General features: G+C 44.8%; 1 protein-coding gene across 2 annotated transcripts in view; it reads left to right on the top strand.

Annotated features, from left to right (window-relative positions):
* Window positions 1-24578, top strand: part of LOC134931926 (pepsin A-like) — a 254244-nt gene that overhangs the window by 4885 nt on the left and 224781 nt on the right. For both annotated transcript variants that reach the window (XM_063925812.1, XM_063925820.1), the window contains exon 2: window positions 3907-4057. In XM_063925812.1, the coding sequence (XP_063781882.1) occupies window positions 3907-4057 (151 nt within the window). The remainder of the gene's footprint in view (window positions 1-3906; window positions 4058-24578) is intronic.

Here is a 24578-nt window from a genome sequence, read left to right as displayed (position 1 = left end):
GGATATGTGGCATGCCTATATTCAGTGTGTGACTGCGGCTGTATCTGCATATGGAATGCTACGTTCCAGTGTCAGTAATAGGAGATGCGGCATGCCTATATTCTGTGTGTGACTGCGGCTGTATCTGCATACGGAATGCTACGTTACAGTGTCAGTAATAGGAGATGCGGCATGCCTATATTCTGTGTGTGACTGCAGCTGTATCTGGCATGCCTATATTCTGTGTCAGTAGCGGATCTTGCCACGGGCAAGCAGGACTTTTGGGCGGGGCGCCGCACCATGGCAAGATCCGCTACTGTGCCCCCCGCTGTGAAGGGAACTAGACGCGTAGCATCTAGTTTCCCTTCGTGGAGAGGACCTTTGCTGTTCAGTGTGCGATGACGTCATCGCACACCGCACAGCATTGTGGGACTGACAGACGCTAGGGGTCATATTTGACCTCTAGTGTCTGTGTATGCTGTGCTATGCCATAGATTTGAGGAGAGGAGCGGCACCAGCGGAGGTCTGCAGCGGTCAGGAGCGGGGATTGTAAGTATTTTTTTTGTGTGTGTATGCAAGCGGCGCTACGCTACAGGGGGCACTAATGGGGGCACAACTCTACAGGGGGCGTAACTGACCACACCCCCTGTATGAATCCACGCCCCTATTCTCCGCCGTGGGTTCCAAAAGACCTAGAACCGGCCCTGTTCTGTGTGTGACTGTGGCTGTATCTGCATATGGAATGCTACTTTACAGTGTATTCCTGGAAATCACTGCAGCGTCGCATTTCGTATGCAGATACAGTCGCACGCAGAACATAGGCATGCCGCATATATTTTAATCAGCAGAGCTGCTAGTGCAGCCTAGCCCCAGAGTAATGCAAATAAGATGCATTTTCATCAAAAAAAATTAACAGAGCTGCCAGCTGGCTCACGCCAGGTATCTCCTGCTGCATGGTGTATTGAGGCGAGATGTATGAGACATATCTGTATTCAAGCAGATGCAGAGGTCACAGTTTTAGAGGCCATGTGAGTGCTGTGTGTGGGTGCATTGGTTGTGCAGTAGTGTGTGTCATATGTGTAAAGGACATTACGTGTGTTGTGTATAAATGCACTAATAATGTGTGGCATATGTGAAAGGGACATTATAGTATGTGTGTCATTATGTGTATAAGAGATTAATAATCTGCTGCATATGTGTATGGGACATTATGTGTGTAAGGGCATTAAGAAAGGTTTGCATAATGTGTAAGGGGCATTACTGTGTGGTATTATGTGTATAAAAGCATTACTAATGTGTGGCATTATGTATATAAGGTGCTCTACCGTGTGGTGTAATGTAATAAAGAGGAATATGGGTGGTCATTCCGAGTTGATCGCTCGCTGACGATTTTTGCAGTGCAGCGATTAAGTAAAAAACAGTGCGCATGCGCTAAGTACTTTCACACAAAGCTTTGTAGATTTACACAAGCTCGAGCGACGTTTTTTCATCGCTCGAGTGATCGTAGTGTGATTGACAGGAAGTGGGTGTTTCTGGGCGGAAACTGGCCGTTTTCAGGGAGTGTGCGGAAAACGCAGGTGTGTCAGGGAAAAACGCGGGAGTGTCTGGAGAAACGGGGGAGTGGATGGGTGGGTGTGTGACGTCAAACCAGGAACGAAACGGGCTGAGCTGATCGCAGTGTAGGAGTAAGTCTGGAGTTACTCAGAAACTGCTAAGAAATTTCTATTCGCAATTCTGCTAATATTTCGTTCCCTATTCTGCTAAACTGAGATACACTCCCAGAGGGCGGCGGCTTAGCGTGTGCATTGCTGCTAAAAGCAGCTAGCGAGCGATCAACTCGGAATGACCACCCTGGTGTGGTGTAATGTGAACAAGGGGCACTAATGGAAGCTGTAAAATTTATAAAATGAAGTGGTACTACTGTGTGATGTAATGTGAATAAGGGGCACTATCGCATGATAAAATGTGAATAAAGTTGCAGCACTGTGTGGCGTAATTGGAATTGGGGTTACTATTGTGTGGCCATGCCTCTTCCCAGCAAGAAGATGCCCCTTTTTGGGCTGTGCGTCAAATGTGCGAACTGTTCCTATTTAAAATATAGGGGGTAGGAACACCAAAATGAGGACTGCTGTGAGTGAGGGGTGATAGTGCTGAGAAAGGGGTGCAGGGTCAGAGGCGGAGCTAGCAGCGGTGCTAGGAGCACCAGACAAAATCTTGCTATGGGCATCATATTGGTTAGGGCCGGCTCAGAGGCTCAGCACACAATGTTTCCTAAAACAGGAAGAAAGAAATCATATTGGTGCACATACAGAACTCAGATTATTATTATCATCACAGAATAATCCCCTGCAGGTGAGCACGTGAGGTCACCTGTGTCAGGTAATGACGGCTCCCTCCTCTGTGGGACTTTATAGTGAATAGATAAATCCAGAGGTGAGGCTGCAGCACACCACCGGCCAGTGAGTCAGTTTGGGATGACAGTTGGTGCACATACAGAACTCAGATTATTATTATCATCACTGAATAATCCCCTGCAGGTGAGCACGTGAGGTCACCTGTGTCAGGTAATGACGGCTCCCTCCTCTGTGGGACTTTATAGTGAATAGATAAATCCAGAGGTGAGGCTGCAGCACACCACCGGCCAGTGAGTCAGTTTGGGATGACAGTTGGTGCACATACATAACTCAGATTATTATTAACCTCACAGAATAATCCCCTGCAGGTGTGCATGTGTCAGGTAATGACGGCTCCCTCCTCTGTGGGACTTTATAGTGAATAGATAAATCCAGAGGAGAGGCTGCAGCACACCACCGGCCAGTGAGTCAGTTTGGGATGACAGTTGGTGCACATACAGAACTCAGATTATTATCATCACAGAATTATCCCCTGCAGGTTTGCATGTGTCAGGTAATGACGGCTCCCTTCTCTGTGGGACTTTATAGTGAATAGATAAATCTAGAGGTGAGGCTGCAGCACACCACCGGCCAGTGAGTCAGTTTGGGATGACAGTTGGTGCACATACAGAACTGAGACTATTATCATCACAGAATAAACCCCTGCAGGTGTGCACGTGAGGTCACCTGTGTCAGGTAATGACGGCTCCCTCCTCTGTGGGACTGTATAGTGAATAGATAAATCCAGAGGTGAGGCTGCAGCACACCACCGGCCAGTGAGTCAGTTTGGGATGACAGTTGGTGCACATACAGAACTCAGATTATTATTATCATCACAGAATAATCCCCTGCAGATGTGCACGTGAGGTCACCTGTGTCAGGTAATGACGGCTCCCTCCTCTGTGGGACTGTAAAGTGAATAGATAAATCCAGAGGTGAGGCTGCAGCACACCACCGGCCAGTGAGTCAGTTTGGGATGACAGTTGGTGCACATACAGAACTCAGATTATTATCATCACAGAATAATCCCCTGCAGGTGTGCACGTGAGGTCACCTGTATTAGGTAATGACGGCTCCCTCCTCTGTGGGACTGTATAGTGAATAGATAAATCCAGAGGTGAGGCTGCAGCACACCACCGGCCAGTGAGTCAGTTTGGGATGACAGTTGGTGCACATACAGAACTCAGATTATTATCATCACAGAATAATCCCCTGCAGGTGTGCACGTGAGGTCACCTGTATTAGGTAATGACGGCTCCCTCCTCTGTGGGACTGTATAGTGAATAGATAAATCCAGAGGTGAGGCTGCAGCACACCACCGGCCAGTGAGTCAGTTTGGGATGACAATTGGTGCGGATCCCTATTTGTATCTTGCACTGAGCTGCAGCCTCACCTCCCGAGCCGCCACTGCTTGCGGCCCACACCCATCACATGTTACGTGCAGAGCGGCATTGCGCTGTTACTGCGCTGCTCAGAGTGTGTGTTACTACATACGTGTGCAGGTCACAGACAAACCATTCCTGTGTCTCCTTAGGGTGCCGCTGAGTAGAAGAAAGTCACTGCGGAAATCACTACAGGAACATGGGCTCCACGCTGAGCTGAATGGCCGTACACCAGATCTTTCCAGCAAATATTCATCAGGATTACAGGGAGCTGCCACAGAGCCGCTACTCAACTACATGGATGTGAGTATATACAGAGGTTACTGCATTCATCTGATCATGTACGTGAGAACCGGAGCCTTCATATGTGGAGGAGGAGTATGCGGCATCGGTATAGGTGATGTTTAGGTGATGTAATGTATAGGTGATGTAATGCATACGTGATGTACAGTATAGGTGATGTAATGTATAGGTGATGTGCAGTATAGGTGATGTTTAGGTGATGTACTGTGTAGGTGATGTAATGTACAGCTGATGTACAGTGTAGGTGATGTAATGTATAGGTGATGTACAGTATAGGTGATGTAATTTGTAGATGTAATGTATAGGAGATGTACAGAATAGGTGATGTGATGTATGCATGATGTACAGTATAGGTGATATACAGCATATGTGATGTAATGTATAGATGATGTAATGTATAGGTGATGTACAGTATAGGTGATGTAATGTATAGGTGATGTAATGTATAGGTGATGTACAGTATAGGTGATGTAATGTATAGGTGATGTGCAGTATAGGTGATGTAATTTGTAGATGTAATGTATAGGTGATGTACAGTATAGGTGATGTAATTTGTAGATGTAATGTATAGGAGATGTACAGAATAGGTGATGTGATGTATGCATGATGTACAGTATAGGTGATATACAGCATATGTGATGTAATGTATAGATGATGTAATGTAAAGGTGATGTACAGTACAGGTGATGTAATGCATACGTGATGTACAGTATAAGGGATGTAATGCATAGGTGATGTACAGTATAGGTGATGTAATGTATAGGTGATGTGCAGTATAGGTGATGGAATAAGTAGATGTAATGTATTGGAGATGTACAGTATATGTAATGTATACATGATGTACAGTAAATGTGATGTACAGTAAAGGTGACCTAATGTATAGGTGACCTAATGTATACGTGATGTAATGTGTAGGTGATGTAATGTATACATGATGTACAGTATAGGTGATGTAATGTGTGGGTGATGTACAGTGTAGGTGATGTAATGTATAGGTGATGTGATGTACAGTATAGTAATGTAATGTATACATGATGTACAGTACAGGTGATGTAATGTGTGGGTGATGTAATGTATAGGTGATGTATAGTATAGGTGATGTAATGTATACATGATGTACAGTACATGTGATGTAATGTGTGGGTGATGTAATGTATAGGTGATGTATGGGTGATGTAATGTGTAGGGGATGTACATAAAAGGTGATGTACATTATAGGTGATGTACAGTGTAGGTGATGTACAGTATATGTAATGTATACATGATGTACAGTATAGGTGAACTACAGTATATGTGATGTATAGTGTAGGAGATGTACAGTATATGCAATGTATACGTGATGTACAGTGTAGGTGATGTACAGTATAGGTGATGTAATGTATAGGTGATGTGATGTACAGTATAGGTGATGTAATGGGGTTGTCTTCAGTATGCCGGCTGTCGGGATCCCGGCGCACAGTAAACCGGCGCCGGAATCCCGACAGCCGGCATACCGACACTTATTCTCCCTCGTGGGGGTCCACGACCCCCCTGGAGGGAGAATAAAATAGCGTAGTGCGCCACCGTGCCCGCAGCGTGGCGAGTGCAGCGAGCCCGCAAGGGGCTCATTTGCGCTCACCACACTGTCGGTAAGCCAGCGGTCCGGCTCCCGGCGCCGGTATGCTGGTCGCCGGGAGCCCGACCACCGGCCTACCATACTACACCCGATGTAATGTATACATAATGTACAGTACAGGTGATGTACAGTACATGTGATGCAATGTGTGGGTGATGAACAGTGTTGGTTGATGTACAGTGTAATTGATGTAATGTATAGGTGATGTACAGTATAGGTGATGTAATGTATACATGATGTACAGTACAGGTGATGTACAGTACATGTGATGCAATGTGTGGGTGATGAACAGTGTTGGTTGATGTACAGTGTAATTGATGTAATGTATAGGTGATGTACAGTATAGGTGATGTAATGTATACATGATGTACAGTACAGGTGATGTACAGTACTGGTGATGTAATGTGTAGGTGGTGTATAGTATACATAATGTACAGTTTAGGTGATGTACAGCATATGTGATGTAATGTATAGGTGATGTAATGTAAAGATGATGTACAGTATAGGCGATGTATAGTATAGGTGATGTATAGTACAGGTAATGTACAGTATAGGTGATGTAATGTATACGTGATGTACAGGTTGAACACGATGGGGAATTTGCCTCTATTCAACCTCAAATACTATGTAACAGTATAGGTGATGTGCAGTGTAGGTGATGTACAGTGTAGGTGATGTACAGTACAGGTGATGTAATGTATAGATGTAATGTATAGGTGATATACAGTATAGGTGATGTAATGTATAGGAGATATACAGTATAGGTGATGTAATTTATAGGTGATGTAATGTATAGGGGATATACAGTATAGGCGATGTAATGTATAGGAGATATACAGTATAGGTGATGTAATGTATAGAAGATGTACAGTGTATGTAATGTATAGATGTAATATATAGGTGATATACAGTATAGGTGATGTAATGTATACTATAGGTGATGTAATGTATAGGAGATGTACAGCGTAGGTAATGTAATGTACAGGTAATGTATAGATGTAATATATAGGTGATGTAATGTATAGATGTAATGTATATGAGATATACAGTATAGGTGATGTAATTTATAGGTGATGTAATGTATAGGAGATATACAGTATAGGTCAGGCATGTCCAACCTGCGGCCCTCCAGCTGTTGTGAAACTACATATCCCAGCATGCCCTGACACTGTTTTGCTGTCAGAGAATGCTAAAGCTGTGTCAGGGCATGCTGGGATGTGTAGTTTCTCAACAGCTGGAGGGCCGCAGGTTGGACATGCCTGGTATAGGTGATGTAATGTATAGGAGATATACACTATAGGTGATGTAATTTATAGGAGATGTACAGTGTAGGTAATGTAATGTAATGTACAGGTAATGTATAGATGTAATATATAGGTGATACACAGTATAGGCGACGTAATGTATAGGGGATATAAAGTATAGGAGATGTACAGTGTAGGTAATGTACAGGTTATTGTATAGATGTAATATATAGGAGATATACAGTATAGGTGATGTAATGTATAGGAGATGTACACTATAGGTGATGTAATGTATAGGATATGTATAGTGTAGGTGATGTAATGTATAGGTGATGTACAGTATAGGTGATGTACATTATAGATGATGTCATGTATAGGAGATATACAGTATATGTGATGTAATGTATAGTAGATATACAGTATAGGTGATGTAATGTATAGGAGATGTACAGTGTAGGTAATGTATAGATGTTTTATATAGGTTATACACAATATAGGTGATGTAATGTATAGGAGATGTACAGTGTAGGTAATGTAATGTATAGATGTGATATACTGTATAGGTGATGTAATGTATAGGTGATGTACAGTATAGGTTATGTACAGTATAGATGATGTACAGTACATGTGATATAATGTGTAGGTGATGTACATTATAGGTGATGTACAGTGCAGGTGATGTACAGTGCAGGTGATGTACAGTATATGTAATGTATACATGATGTACAGTACATGTGATGTAATGTGTAGGGGATGTACATAAAAGGTGATGTACATTATAGGTGATGTACAGTGTAGGTGATGTACAGTATATGTAATGTATACATGATGTACAGTATAGGTGAGCTACAGTATATGTGATGTATAGTGTAGGAGATGTACAGTATATGTAATGTATACGTGATGTACAGTGTAGGTGATGTACAGTATATGTGATGTAATGTATAGGTGATGTGATGTACAGTATAGGTGATGTAATGGGGTGGTCTTCAGTATGCCGGCAGTCGGGATCCCGGCGCACAGTAAACCGGCGCCGGAATCCCGACAGCCGGCATACCGACACTTATTCTCCCTCGTGGGGGTCCACGACCCCCCTGGAGGGAGAATAAAATAGCGTAGCGCGCCACCGTGCCCGCAGCGTGGTGAGTGCAGCGAGCCCGCAAGGGGCTCATTTGCGCTCACCACACTGTCGGTAAGCCAGCGGTCCGGCTCCCGGCGCCAGTATGCTGGTCGCCGGGAGCCCGACCGCCGGCCTACCATACTACACCCGATGTAATGTATACATGATGTACAGTACAGGTGATGTAATGTGTAGGTGATGTACAGTATAGGTGATGTAATGTATACATGATGTACAGTGTAGGTGATGTAATGTATAGGTGATGTGATGTACAGTATAGGTGATGTAATGTATACATGATGTACAGTGTAGGTGATGTAATGTATAGGTGATGTGATGTACAGTATAGGTGATGTAATGTATACATAATGTACAGTACAGGTGATGTACAGTACATGTGATGCAATGTGTGGGTGATGAACAGTGTTGGTTGATGTACAGTGTAATTGATGTAATGTATAGGTGATGTACAGTATAGGTGACGTAATGTACAGGTGATGTACAGTACTGGTGATGTAATGTGTAGGTGGTGTATAGTATACATGATGTACAGTGTAGGTGATGTACAGCATATGTGATGTAGTGATGTAATGTAAAGATGATGTACAGTATAGGCGATGTATAGTATAGGTAATGTACAGTATAGGTGATGTAATGTATACGTGATGTACAGGTTGAACACGATGGGGAATTTGCCTCTATTCAACCTCAAATACTATGTAACAGTATAGGTGATGTAATGTATAGGTGATGTATTTTATAGGTGATGTAATGTATAGGAGATGTACAGTATAGGTGATGTAATGTATAGAAGATGTACAGTGTAGGTAATGTATAGATGTAATATATAGGTGATATACAGTATAGGTGATGTAATGTATAGGAGATATACACTATAGGTGATGTAATGTATAGGAGATGTACAGCGTAGATAATGTAATGTATAGATGTAATATATAAGTGATGTAATGTATAGATGTAATGTATATGAGATATACAGTATAGGTGATGTAATTTATAGGTGATGTAATGTATAGGAAATATACAGTATAGGTGATGTAATATATAGGAGATATACACTATATGTGATGTAATTTATAGGAGATGTACAGTGTAGGTAATGTAATGTACAGGTAATGTAATGTATAGATGTAATATATAGGTGATATACAGTATAGGTGACATAATGTATAGGGGATATACAGTATAGGAGATGTACAGTGTAGGTAATGTACAGGTTATTGTATAGATGTAATATATAGGAGATATACAGTATAGGTGATGTAATGTATAGGAGATGTACACTATAGGTGATGTAATGTATAGGATATGTATAGTGTAGGTGATGTAATGTATAGGTGATGTACATTATAGATGATGTCATGTATAGGAGATATACAGTATATGTGATGTAATGTATAGTAGATATACAGTATAGGTGATGTAATGTATAGGAGATGTACAGTGTAGGTAATGTATAGATGTAATATATAGGTTATATACAATATAGGTGATGTAATGTATAGGAGATATACAGTATAGGTGATGTAATGTATAGGAGATGTACAGTGTAGGTAATGTATAGATGTGATATACAGTATAGGTGATGTACAGTATAGGTGATGTACAGTATAGGCAATGTAATGTATATGAAATGTACAGTATATGTGATGTAATGTATAGGAGATGTACAGTGTAGGTAATGTATAGATGTAATATATAGGTGATATACAGTATAGTTGATGTAATGTATAGGAGATATACAGTATAGGTGATGTAATGTATAGGAGATGTACAGTGCAGGTAATGTAATGTATAGATGTAATATATATGTGATATACAGTATAGGTGATGTAATGTATAGGAGATATACAGTATAGGCGATGTGATTTATAGGTGATGTAATGTATAGGAGATGAACAGTGTATGTAATGTACAGGTAATGTATCAATGTAATATATAGGTGATATACAGTATAGGTGATGTAATGTATAGGGGGTATACAGTATAGGTGATGTGATTTATAGGTGATGTAATGTATAGGAGATGTACAGTGTAGGTAATGTAATATATAGGTAATGTATAGATGTAATATATAGGTGATATACAGTATAGGTGATGTATAGGTGAAATAAAACAATGATCCTACAATGTAGACACGCTGGAATAATACTCTCTCTACAGTAGGCCGTGTATGCCTATTTATAAAACATCTGTCGTCAAATGTATATATAAACTGCAATAATTGTAAGCAGAGAGAAAGCAGGCATTATAGGAGATATATCCTCCTTCTTAAGGTCTGTACACACTGGTCGATATATCGGCTGTTCTCCTGAACGGTCCAATATATCGCGGGACAGTCGGCCAGTGTGTACGGCCGATACGTCTGTGAACTCCGTCGTTCACAGACGTATCACGTCGGCCGCGCAGCACAGCCAATGGCCAATATATCTACCGATATATTGGCGCATCGCTGTGTGTGTACGGGGCGGTCGGCCGACCGCCCTTACACATGCTGCGGCGGCTGGCGGTGATTGACAGCTGAACTGGGCGGGCATGTGTACACGCCCGCCCAATTCATGACGTCAGTCCCCGATGGATCGGGCAGTGTGTATGCTGAACACACTGCCCGATCCGACCATAGATATATCTGCCGATCAATTGATCTGCAGATATATCTGTTAGTGTGTACCCACCTTTAGTCACCAGCCCTTGGCTACAGAGTTGGTATGTAACGAGAGCCCCAAAGTGTATCGGGTGCGGGCCGCACCCCCCGCACCCGCCTTGTGACGCCACTGTATCAGATCCTGCCTGCGTGGGTTATGTCATCTTCAAATGGCATCCATTACTTCAGTGCAGCAGCCTGTCTGAGAGGGATCTGGTGATTCCTCGCCAGTGAGAGGGATCTGGTGATTCCTCGCCAGTGAGAGGGATCTGGTGATTCCTCGCCAGTGAGAGGGATCTGGTGATTCCTCGCCAGTGAGAGGGATCTGGTGATTCCTCGCCGGTGAGAGGGATCTGGTGATTCCTCGCCGGTGAGAGGGTTCTGGTGATTCCTCGCCGGTGAGAGGGATCTGGTGATTCCTCGCCAGTGAGAGGGATCTGGTGATTCCTCGCCGGTGAGAGGGTTCTGGTGATTCCTCGCCAGTGAGAGGGATCTGGTGATTCCTCGCCGGTGAGAGGGTTCTGGTGATTCCTCGCCGGTGAGCGGGATCTGGTGATTCCTCGCCAGTGAGAGGGATCTGGTGATTCCTCGCCAGTGAGAGGGATCTGGTGATTCCTCGCCAGTGAGAGGGATCTGGTGATTCCTCGCCAGTGAGAGGGATCTGGTGATTCCTCGCCGGTGAGCTGTTGGTGATCTCGCTGCCAGGCACAATGTTTTTGTATTGAGCTTTTGCCTCCCTTAAACCAGTAAATTGAAGCACTATAGTCATTATCACTATTTTTATACTAGAGATGTGCCGCGGACACTTTTCAGGTTTGGTTTTGGATCTGGATCTCCGTTCGTCATTTGGATCGGTTTTCCCAAAACCACCGTTTCGTGTTTTTATTTTGGATTTTTTTTTAAACATAAAAACAGCTCAAATCATAGAATTTGGGGGTATTTTTGATCCTACCGTATTATTAACCTCGATAACATTCATTTCCACTCATTTCCAGTCTATTCTGAACACCTCACACCTCACAATGGGGGTAATTCTGAGTTGATCGCAGCAGGAACTTTGTTAGCAGTTGGGCAAAACCATGTGCACGGCAGGGGGGGGCAGATGTAACATGTGCAGAGAGAGTTAGATTTGGGTGTGGTGTGTTCAATCTGCAATCTAAATTGCAGTGTTAAAATAAATCAGCCAGTATTTACCCTGCACAGAAACAATATAACCCACCCTAATCTAACTCTCTCTGCACATGTTACATCTGCCCCTCCTGCAGTGCACATGGTTTTGCCCAATTGCTAAAAAATTTCCTGCTGTGATCAACTTGGAATTACCCCCAATATTGTTTTTAGGCCAAAAGGTTGCACCGAGGTGGCTGGATGACTAAGCTAAGCGACCCAAGTGGCCGACACAAACACCTGGCCCATCTAGGAGTGGCACTGCAGTGTCAGACAGGATGGCACCTAAAAAACTAGTCCCCAAACAGCACATGATGCAAAGAAAAATGAAAGAAAAAAGAGGTGCAAGATGGAATTGTCCTTGGGCCCTCCCACCCACCCTTATGTTGTATAAACAGGACATGCACACTTTAACCAACCCATCATTTCAGCCACAGGTGGTCCCCCTGGAAAAAGCTTGCCAAGTTCTCGGAATCATAGCTAGCTACAGACCTACCACCTCCTTCTTTGATGACTTTTCACATTAGGGCCCTCATTCCGAGTTGATTGCACTAAGCGACTTTTTGCTGCTGGTGCGATCAACTAATCCCCGCCTATGGGGGAGTGTATTTTATCTTGTGCAGCTGCTATGCTAAAAAGTTTGACAAAACAAGACCAGGGTCAGACTTACTTACCCTGTGCGACGGATCCAGCGATGCAGGTCCAGGCTTTAACGTCAGACATCCACCCTCCGTTCGCCTGGACACGCCTGCGTTTTTCTTACCACTCTCCAAAAATGGCTGGAAACGGTGAGTATCCGCTCCGGAACGCCTCCCGTCTGTCCATCTTCTTGCAATCGCCGCTGCGATCACATTTTTTGCTGGCGGCGTCGTTGCCCGGCGACGATCATTGCCAGGCATCGATGCTCGTGCGCAATACATCCGCTGCGCATGTGCATTTCCGGCTCATTTGCACCGCAGCGAAGAACCGCTGCGTGCGAACGGATCGGAATTGTGATGCCTCATAGTGAATTACCCCAGGATGTTTCATAAAGAAATGTTTATTTAATGTTTAGTCATTATAATGTTACCCCAGTGTCATAGCCCTGAACTATATATTGCTGTGGTATGGGGACAGGGTAAAGCAGGCTGGCACGTGGGGGCTACTGCGGCAGCACTTTCCGCGTGTCCGCTCTGGGGGGCTCATGACCTGAGCGGGAAAGATCCGGGAAACCAGGAGAAAAGGGATAAAAGCAGGAGGCGCGGGAGGCGGCGGTTAGAACCGCTGAGGGGAGAGAAGCCGGAGCGGACGTGCGTAGAAGGAGGGAGAATCGAGTACCTGGTCACGGTGATCGACGGTGGGTTAGCTTCAATCCTCATCCTCTACCCCTTGGATGAAGCTACGGCCGGCCGCTGTCGTAAGGAAACAGCGGGGAAACGAAGGCTGTGACTCGTCAGACGGAGGTGCAGAGGTCCGGTGATGTGCGGGAAGCGGAGACCGGGAGGCGGCCACAGGAGGAGACTGGGAGGCGGCGGCAGCACGGAGGATCGACGCCCCCAATACAGAGTCAGGTCAGAGGGACCCTCAGATGCAGCAGAGTAAATAAAAGAAGGAGACTAATAAGTGGCTGCAGGAGAGGTAGGATTGCATCATCAGCGCCCACACACTGAGTCAGTCGGCAGCCTAATATCTTGCAGTGATTCAGAGATAGCACAGTGAGTGGAAAAGCTTCTCAATATCTCTCAGCTACATAAGTATAGTACACCGACTCAGCTACGCACCTAATACCTACCCGTGATTAAGAGACAGTACATGGAGTCAAATAACTTAGTACTAATCCTCAGCTGCCTAAGTCTAACGCACTGACTAAATTAATCTAATAACCCCTCACAGCTATTGAGCGTGACATCCAACCTTGCGCGGTTGAAGAGAGAGAGAGAAACCCAGAACATGGCGTCAGTAATAGTGAAGGGGCCCTGATTGTGAAAGCCGGTAATTAGAATATACTGACCTTGGCTGGTACTCTGTTCTTCCCGTAGTATCCAGTCCAGTAATTAGAATATACTGACCTTGGCTGGTACTCTTTTCTTCCCGTAGTATCCAGTCCAGTAATTAGAATATACTGACCTTGGCTGGTACTCTTTTCTTCCCGTAGTATACAGTCCAGTAATTAGAATATACTGACCTTGGCTGGTACTCTGTTCTTCCCGTAGTATCCAGTCCAGTAATTAGAATATACTGACCTTGGCTGGTACTCTTTTCTTCCCGTAGTATCCAGTCCAGTAATTAGAATATACTGACCTTGGCTGGTACTCTTTTCTTCCCGTAGTATCCAGTCCAGTAATTAGAATATACTGACCTTGGCTGGTACTCTTTTCTTCCCGTAGTATCCAGTCCAGTAATTAGAATATACTGACCTTGGCTGGTACTCTTTTCTTCCCGTAGTATCCAGTCCAGTAATTAGAATATACTGACCTTGGCTGGTACTCTTTTCTTCCCGTAGTATCCAGTCCAGTAATTAAAATATACTGACCTTGGCTGGTACTCTTTTCTTCCCGTAGTATCCAGTCCAGTAATTAGAATATACTGACCTTGGCTGGTACTCTGTTCTTCCCGTAGTATCCAGTCCAGTAATTAGAATATACTGACCTTGGCTGGTACTCTTTTCTTCCCGTAGTATCCAGTCCAGTAATTAGAATATACTGACCTTGGCTGGTACTCTGTTCTTCCCGTAGTATCCAGTCCAGTAATTAGAATATACTGACCTTGGCTGGTACTCTTTTCTTCCCGTAGTATACAGTCCAGTAATTAGAATATACTGACCTTGGCTGGTACTCTGTTCTTCCCGTAGTATCCAGTCCAGTAATTAGAATATACTGACCTTGGCTGGTACTCTTTTCTTCCCGTAGTATCCAGTCCAGTAATTAGAATATACTGACCTTGGCTGGTACTCTTTTCTTCCCGTAGTATCCAGTCCAGTAATTAGAATATACTGACCTTGGCTGGTACTCTTTTCTTCCCGTAGTATCCAGTCCAGTAATTAAAATATACTGACCTTGGCTGGTACTCTATTCTTCCCGTAGTATCCAGTCCAGTAATTAGAATATACTGACCTTGGCTGGTACTCTGTTCTTCCCGTAGTATCCAGTCCAGTAATTAGAATATACTGACCTTGGCTGGTACTCTGTTCTTCCCGTAGTATCCAGTCCAGTAATTAGAATATACTGACCTTGGCTGGTACTCTGTTCTTCCCGTAGTATCCAGTCCAGTAATTAGAATATACTGACCTTGGCTGGTACTCTTTTCTTCCCGTAGTATCCAGTCCAGTAATTAGAATATACTGACCTTGGCTGGTACTCTTTTCTTCCCGTAGTATCCAGTCCAGTAATTAGAATATACTGACCTTGGCTGGTACTCTTTTCTTCCCGTAGTATTCAGTCCAGTAATTAGAATATACTGACCTTGGCTGGTACTCTTTTCTTCCCGTAGTATCCAGTCCAGTAATTAGAATATACTGACCTTGGCTGGTACTCTGTTCTTCCCGTAGTATCCAGTCCAGTAATTAGAATATACTGACCTTGGCTGGTACTCTTTTCTTCCCGTAGTATCCAGTCCAGTAATTAGAATATACTGACCTTGGCTGGTACTCTTTTCTTCCCGTAGTATCCAGTCCAGTAATTAGAATATACTGACCTTGGCTGGTACTCTTTTCTTCCCGTAGTATCCAGTCCAGTAATTAGAATATACTGACCTTGGCTGGTACTCTTTTCTTCCCGTAGTATCCAGTCCAGTAATTAGAATATACTGACCTTGGCTGGTACTCTGTTCTTCCCGTAGTATCCAGTCCAGTAATTAGAATATACTGACCTTGGCTGGTACTCTTTTCTTCCCGTAGTATCCAGTCCAGTAATTAGAATATACTGACCTTGGCTGGTACTCTTTTCTTCCCGTAGTATCCAGTCCAGTAATTAGAATATACTGACCTTGGCTGCTACTCTTTTCTTCCCGTAGTATCCAGTCCAGTAATTAGAATATACTGACCTTGGCTGGTACTCTTTTCTTCCCGTAGTATCCAGTCCAGTAATTAGAATATACTGACCTTGGCTGCTACTCTTTTCTTCCCGTAGTATCCAGTCCAGTAATTAGAATATACTGACCTTGGCTGGTACTCTTTTCTTCCCGTAGTATCCAGTCCAGTAATTAGAATATACTGACCTTGGCTGGTACTCTTTTCTTCCCGTAGTATCCAGTCCAGTAATTAGAATATACTGACCTTGGCTGGTACTCTTTTCTTCCCGTAGTATCCAGTCCAGTAATTAAGCAAGCCGGTTCATCATCGTCACATGAATTCTAAAAAGAGAAAGAAGTACCAAGCGATTAACGCATGTGGTAGCGAACACTGTCCGTATACGCAGTATAGATAATTCTGATTATCTGTGACACTATCATACAGATCTAACCTAAATAGCGGATTTTATGAGGAAGATAGTTCACAGGTTAGCCTGAAGCCTTTATTATCCCCGGAATATCATCGGCATGTCCGAATAGGCAACTCCTGTCGGGATTTCCCCTATTAATAACTCCCACCAAAACAGCTACCGCCTCCTGTTATTTGTATAACATCCACCTAAGGTACCCAACGTGCACCAACGTTCATTTAATCAGCTGAACTTTGGGAAGGACAAATGGACCAGGGTGGTTGCGCAAGCGGAGTGGAAAGTTAGCTATTGCTGATCAGCTGAGGGCATTTGGTTGGGCGCAGAAATACCACTGCGCTTCGTTATAGTAGAAATTAGCTGGTAGTATGAGGATGTATAGAGTATAGTTAGCACTATTATCCATAATTGTTAAAGAGTACTTAATCTTGCCAGAGTAAAGTAAATGGTATGACATCAAGTTGTATTGCATTGATGTGTTGTTATCAGTAAGACACCAGATCTGCAACTACGATTCCAGTTCAATAAAACAAATCTTACTGGTGAAACAGTTGTAAATTCTTGACTCTAATCAGTCATAGTGGTAAATTGAGGAGTAGTACATTGAATTCGTGAAGATCGTCGGACAAGACATTGGCTCCCCTTCCGTCTGTGGATCCCTGAAGGAATCTGTGAATGAAAGAAGGTAACGAGTTTATCCTTCACAGAATGACCCCCGTATGAGAAGAGAGAAGAGGAAGAGGACAGTGTCAGGAAGGTGATTAAACATTAGAGAGGCGCACACAACAAGGAACAACACACAGGCTGTCTCCTCCACTCCTATACTGGTGTGGACCAGAAAGGACTTCAATCAAACAAATGTATAATTACCATATTACTGGACAAACTGAGAAACTAGGGGCCAAAGCCTCCGGATTTATACCCCTGCTCCATGTTCAGGGATTACGATAATCTGGGATTTATTGCTGAGATGTAAATAAACTGGTTTATACCACAGGATCAAGACTGGATATTTCCCCCTCCATGGAGTCTGGAGACTTATTTTGTGATAATCTTGTGGGTTTCTTTTTTCAAATTTTTTTTATTGCATTTTTATTTACAGATTTTGTGGCAGATGCCTTTATTTTCATTTTCTGCAGCAGGGACCACTGGGGTTCCACAGGGAATAACATCGGGGTGTTCAGTAGGATCTTGATCCGAGGCACCAACAGGCTAAAAGCTTTGACTGTTCCCAAGATGCACAGCGCCGCCTCCTTTATATCCCCACCTCCCTGCACAGAAGCTCAGTGTGTAAGTTGCTGCCTGCAGGCAGGTCTGCTCCAGCAGCCCTGAAAAGAGTTTTATTAAAAGACGATAGAAGACTTCAAGGGCGGCAGCAGAGGCACTCTAGTGCTAGATGTCATTCTGACATCTCCTGCTGCAGCTCCCTCACCTCCCCCAGCGGCGCTGTATACTCCCGCATCCCTGGTTGCCGGGTACTTACAGGGGAGGCTCCGGTTCTTCACCTAGTGCACACACACTTGCCGCTGCTCTCCAGGATCGTGTGGCCGCATCACGGAAGGAGGTAAGAGGGTCCACCAGGCGGAACCAGACGAAAATCGTGATCTGGCGCGGACATTAGGAGGCGGGCCGGATGCGCTGGCATGGACACTGTGTTGGTATAGGGACCCCACTAGACCACCAGGGCAGGGGCACAGGTCAGTTATATATTAGAAATGTGCCCCGGAAATTTTCGGGTTTTGGTTTTGGATTCAGTTCCGCGGCCGTGTTTTGGATTCGGACGCATTTTGGCAAAACCTCCCTTAAAAATTTTTGTCGAATTCGGGTGTGTTTTGGATTCGGGTGTTTTTTTTTTTTTTTTCAAAACCCTCTCAAAAACAGCTTAAATCATAGAATTTGGGGGTCATTTTGATCCCATAGAATTATTAACCTCAATAACCACAATTTCCACTCATTTCCAGTCTATTCTGAACACCTCACACCTCACATAATTATTTTTAGTCCTAAAATTTGCACCAAGGTCGCTGGATGGCTAAGCTAAGCAACCCAAGTGGCCGACACAAACACCTGGCCCATCTAGGAGTGGCACTGCAGTGTCAGACAGGATTGCACTTAAAAAAATAGTCCACAAACAGCACATGATGCAAAGAAAAGAGAAAATGAGGTGCACCAAGGTCGCTGGACGTCTAAGCTAAGCGACACAAACACCTCAATATCACAGGAATTATTCGTTCTAATCAATGGTATTATTGGTCCAAATCACTGGAAGAAAATGACAAAATCACTGGAATTATTTGGCAAGATCATTGTAATTAATAATCAATTATTAATCACTGATATTAAATGGTAAAATCTCGCTATCTCCTGCCTAGTGAAGTGGAATCTAGATGGGATTTTGTACCGGGGACACAATAACTTCATCAATTGTCTAAATCCCAATGCACTAATGTCGGAAAATGGGCGCACGTCTAACAGCGCACTGATTATACTGATCAGCACTGGACTATTGTACTGTAGTATACTGGTCACCACAATGCTGCACTGTACTACTATATACTGCTCACAACAATGCAGCACAGATATGGATGGATACTTGAAGTGACACAGAGCTGCAATATACAGCAATGGCCTAGTGTACTGTACAACTATATACTGTTGGTCACCAAAATGCTGCACTGTACTACTATATATACTGCTCACAAAAATGCAGCACAGATATGGCATGGATACTTGCAGTGACACGGAGCTGCAAGATACAGCAATGGCCTACTGTACTGTACAACTAGATACTGTTGGTCACCAAAATGCTGCACTGTACTACTATATATACTGCTCACAAAAATGCAGCACAGATATGGAATGGATACTTGCAGTGACACGGAGCTGCAAGATACAACAATGGCCTACTGTACTGTACAACTATATACTGTTGGTCACCAAAATGCTGCACTGTACTACTATATATACTGCTCACAACAATGCAGCACAGATATGGAATGGATACTTGCAGTGACATGGAGCTGCAAGATACAGCAATGGCCTACTGTACTGTACAACTATATACTGTTGGTCACCAAAATGCTGCACTGTACTACTATATATACTGCTCACAAAAATGCAGCACAGATATGGAATGGATACTTGCAGTGACACGGAGCTGCAAGATACAACAATGGCCTACTGTACTGTACAACTATATCCTGTTGGTCACCAAAATGCTGCACTGTACTACTATATATACTGCTCACAAAAATGCAGCACAGATATGGAATGGATACTTGCAGTGACACAGAGCTGCAAGATACAGCAATGGCCTACTGTACTGTACTACTATATACTGTTGGTCACCAAAATGCAGCACAGTGAGCACAGATATTTGCAGCACGCTGAGCACAGATATTTGCAGCACACTGAGCACAGATATTTGCAGCACACTGAGCACAGATATTTGCAGCACACGGAGCACAGATATTTGCAGCACACTGAGCACAGATATGGAGCTTTTCAGGGAGAGAACGTAGCCATGTCCTCTCTGTTCAATCTCCAATGTACGAGTGAAAATGGCGGGAACGCGCGGCTCTTTATATGGAATAAGAATCTCGCCAGAATACGATAGCAGAATGATGACGTTCAGCCACATTCGGGATAACCGAGCAAGGCGGGAAGATCCGAGGCCGCCTCGGACCCGTGTAAAATAAGTAGTGATGAGCGGGTTCGGTTTCTCGGAAACCGAACCCCCCCGAACTTCAGCTTTTTTTACACGGGTCCGAGCAGGCTCGGATACTCCCGCCTTGCTCGGTTAACCCGAGCGCGCCCGAACGTCATCATCCCGCTGTCGGATTCTCGCGAGACTCGGATTCTATATAAGGAGCCGCGCGTCGCCGCCATTTTCACACGTGCATTGAGATTGATAGGGAGAGGACGTGGCTGGCGTCCTCTCCGTTTAGACTAGAGTACTAGAGACACTTGATTTACTAATTTTGGGGAGCATATTAGGAGTAGGGATGTGCACTTGAAATTTTTCGGGTTTTGGTTTTGGGTTCGGTTCCGCGGCCGTGTTTTGGGTTCGACCGCGTTTTGGCAAAACCTCACCGAATTTTTTTTGTCGGATTCGGGTGTGTTTTGGATTCGGGTGTTTTTTTCAAAAAACCCTAAAAAACAGCTTAAATCATACAATTTGGGGGTCATTTTGATCCCAAAGTAGTATTAACCTCAAAAACCATAATTTCCACTCATTTTCAGTCTATTCTGAATACCTCACACCTCACAATATTATTTTTAGTCCTAAAATTTGCACCGAGGTCGCTGGATGACTAAGCTAAGCGACCCTAGTGGCCGACACAAACACCTGGCCCATCTAGGAGTGGCACTGCAGTGTCACGCAGGATGGCCCTTCCAAAAAACACTCCCCAAACAGCACATGACGCAAAGAAGAAAAAAAGAGGCGCAATGAGGTAGCTGTGTGAGTAAGCTAAGCGACCCTAGTGGCCGACACAAACACCTGGCCCATCTAGGAGTGGCACTGCAGTGTCACGCAGGATGGCCCTTCCAAAAAACACTCCCCAAACAGCACATGACGCAAAGAAGAAAAAAAAGAGGCGCAATGAGGTAGCTGTGTGAGTAAGATAAGCGACCCTAGTGGCCGACACAAACACCTGGCCCATCTAGGAGTGGCACTGCAGTGTCACGCAGGATGGCCCTTCCAAAAAACACTCCCCAAACAGCACATGACGCAAAGAAGAAAAAAAGAGGCGCAATGAGGTAGCTGTGTGAGTAAGCTAAGCGACCCTAGTGGCCGACACAAACACCTGGCCCATCTAGGAGTGGCACTGCAGTGTCACGCAGGATGGCCCTTCCAAAAAACACTCCCCAAACAGCACATGGCGCAAAGAAGAAAAAAAGAGGCGCAATGAGGTAGCTGTGTGAGTAAGCTAAGCGACCCTAGTGGCCGACACAAACACCTGGCCCATCTAGGAGTGGCACTGCAGTGTCACGCAGGATGGCCCTTCCAAAAAACACTCCCCAAACAGCACATGACGCAAATAAAAATGAAAGAAAAAAGAGGTGCAAGATGGAATTGTCCTTGGGCCCTCCCACCCACCCTTATGTTGTATAAACAGGACATGCACACTTTAACCAACCCATCATTTCAGTGACAGGGTCTGCCACACGACTGTGACTGAAATGACGGGTTGGTTTGGACCCCCACCGAAAAAGAAGCAATTAATCTCTCCTTGCACAAACTGGCTCTACAGAGGCAAGATGTCCACCTCATCATCATCCTCCGATATATCACCGTGTACATCACTCACAGATTATCAATTCGTCCCCACTGGAATCCACCATCTCAGCTCCCTGTGTACTTTGTGGAGGCAATTGCTGCTGGTCAATGTCTCCACGGAGGAATTGATTATAATTCATTTTAATGAACATCATCTTCTCCACATTTTCTGGAAGTAACCTCGTACGCAGATTGCTGACAAGGTGAGCGGCGGCACTAAACACTCTTTCGGAGTACACACTTGTGGGAGGGCAACTTAGGTAGAATAAAGCCAGTTTGTGCAAGGGCCTCCAAATTGCCTCTTTTTCCTGCCAGTATAAGTACGGACTGTCTGACGTGCCTACTTGGATGCGGTCACTCATATAATCCTCCACCATTCTTTCAATGGTGAGAGAATCATATGCAGTGACAGTAGACGACATGTCCGTAATCGTTGTCAGGTCCTTCAGTCCGGACCAGATGTCAGCATCAGCAGTCGCTCCAGACTGCCCTGCATCACCGCCAGCGGGTGGGCTCGGAATTCAGAGCCTTTTCCTCGCACCCACAGTTGCGGGAGAATGTGAAGGAGGAGATGTTGACAGGTCGCGTTCCGCTTGACTTGACAATTTTGTCACCAGCAGGTCTTTGAACCCCAGCAGACTTGTGTCTGCCGGAAAGAGAGATCCAAGGTAGGTTTTAAATCTAGGATCGAGCACGGTGGCCAAAATGTAGTGCTCTGATTTCAACAGATTGACCACCCGTGAATCCTTGTTAAGCGAATTAAGGGCTCCATCCACAAGTCCCACATGCCTAGCGGAATCGCTCCCTTTTAGCTCCTCCTTCAATGCCTCCAGCTTCTTCTGCAAAAGCCTGATGAGGGGAATGACCTGACTCAGGCTGGCAGTGTCTGAACTGACTTCACGTGTGGCAAGTTCAAAAGGTTGCAGAACCTTGCACAACGTTGAAATCATTCTCCACTGCGCTTGAGACAGGTACATTCCACCTCCTATATCGTGCTCAATTGTATAGGCTTGAATGGCCTTTTGCTGCTCCTCCAACCTCTGAAGCATATAGAGGGTTGAATTCCACCTCGTTACCACTTCTTGCTTCAGATGATGGCAGGGCAGGTTCAGGCGTTTTTGGTGGTGCTCCAGTCTTCTGTACGTGGTGCCTGTACACCGAAAGTGTCCCGCAATTCTTCTGGCCACCGACAGCATCTCTTGCACGCCCCTGTCGTTTTTTAACGACTAGTATTTATCCATCTACATTGTTTACCTGAGGTGCCTTTTAGTTGTGCCTATTAAAATATGGAGAACAAAAATGTTGAGGTTCCAAAATTAGGGAAAGATCAAGATCCACTTCCACCTCGTGCTGAAGCTGCTGCCACTAGTCATGGCCGAGACGATGAAATGCCAGCAACGTCGTCTGCCAAGGCCGATGCCCAATGTCATAGTACAGAGCATGTAAAATCCAAAACACCAAATATCAGTAAAAAAAGGACTCCAAAATCTAAAATAAAATTGTCGGAGGAGAAGCGTAAACTTGCCAATATGCCATTTACCACACGGAGTGGCAAGGAACGGCTGAGGCCCTGGCCTATGTTCATGGCTAGTGGTTCAGCTTCACATGAGGATGGAAGCACTCAGCCTCTCGCTAGAAAACTGAAAAGACTCAAGCTGGCAAAAGCACCGCAAAGAACTGTGCGTTCTTCGAAATCCCAAATCCACAAGGAGAGTCCAATTGTGTCGGTTGCGATGCCTGACCTTCCCAACACTGGACGTGAAGAGCATGCGCCTTCCACCATTTGCACGCCCCCTGCAAGTGCTGGAAGGAGCACCCGCAGTCCAGTTCCTGATAGTCAGATTGAAGATGTCAGTGTTGAAGTACACCAGGATGAGGAGGATATGGGTGTTGCTGGCGCTGGGGAGGAAATTGACCAGGAGGATTCTAATGGTGAGGTGGTTTGTTTAAGTCAGGCACCCGGGGAGACACCTGTTGTCCGTGGGAGGAATAGGGCCGTTGACATGCCTGGTGAAAATACCAAAAAAATCATCTCTTCGGTGAGGAAGTATTTCAACAGAAATGCGGACAACAGGTGTCAAGCCGTGTGTTGCCTTTGTCAAGCTGTAATAAGTAGGGGTAAGGACGTTAACCACCTCGGAACATCCTCCCTTATACGTCACCTGCAGCGCATTCATCATAAGTCAGTGACAAGTTCAAAAACTTTGGGCGACAGCGGAAGCAGTCCACTGACCAGTAAATCCCTTCCTCTTGTAACCAAGCTCACACAAACCACCCCACCAACTCCCTCAGTGTCAATTTCCTCCTTCCCCAGGAATGCCAATAGTCCTGCAGGCCATGTCACTGGCAATTCTGATGAGTCCTCTCCTGCCTGGGATTCCTCCGATGCATCCTTGAGTGTAATGCCTACTGCTGCTGGCGCTGCTGTTGTTGCTGCTGGGAGTCGATCGTCATCCCAGAGGGGAAGTCGGAAGACCACTTGTACTACTTCCAGTAAGCAATTGACTGTCCAACAGTCCTTTGCGAGGAAGATGAAATATCACAGCAGTCATCCTGCTGCAAAGCGGATAACTGAGGCCTTGACAACTATGTTGGTGTTAGACGTGCGTCCGGTATCCGCCGTTAGTTCACAGGGAACTAGACAATTTCTTGAGGTAGTGTGCCCCCCGTTACCAAATACCATCTAGGTTCCACTTCTCTAGGCAGGCGATACCGAGAATGTACACGGACGTCAGAAAAAGACTCACCAGTGTCCTAAAAAATGCAGTTGTACCCAATGTCCACTTAACCACGGACATGTGGACAAGTGGAGCAGGGCAGACTCAGTACTATATGACTGTGACAGCCCACTGGGTAGATGTATTGCCTCCCGCCGCAAGAACAGCAGCGGCGGCACCAGTAGCAGGATCTCTCAAACGCCAGCTCGTTCCTAGGCAGGCTACGCTTTGTATTACCGCTTTCCAGAATACGCACACAGCTGAAAACCTCTTACGGCAAATGAGGAAGATCATCGC

Source organism: Pseudophryne corroboree, chromosome 1 (assembly GCF_028390025.1).
Source record: "Pseudophryne corroboree isolate aPseCor3 chromosome 1, aPseCor3.hap2, whole genome shotgun sequence".
Taxonomy (NCBI): domain Eukaryota; kingdom Metazoa; phylum Chordata; class Amphibia; order Anura; family Myobatrachidae; genus Pseudophryne; species Pseudophryne corroboree.
The sequence above is the reverse complement of the archived record's forward strand: the minus strand, read 5'-3'. Positions and strand labels throughout refer to the sequence as shown.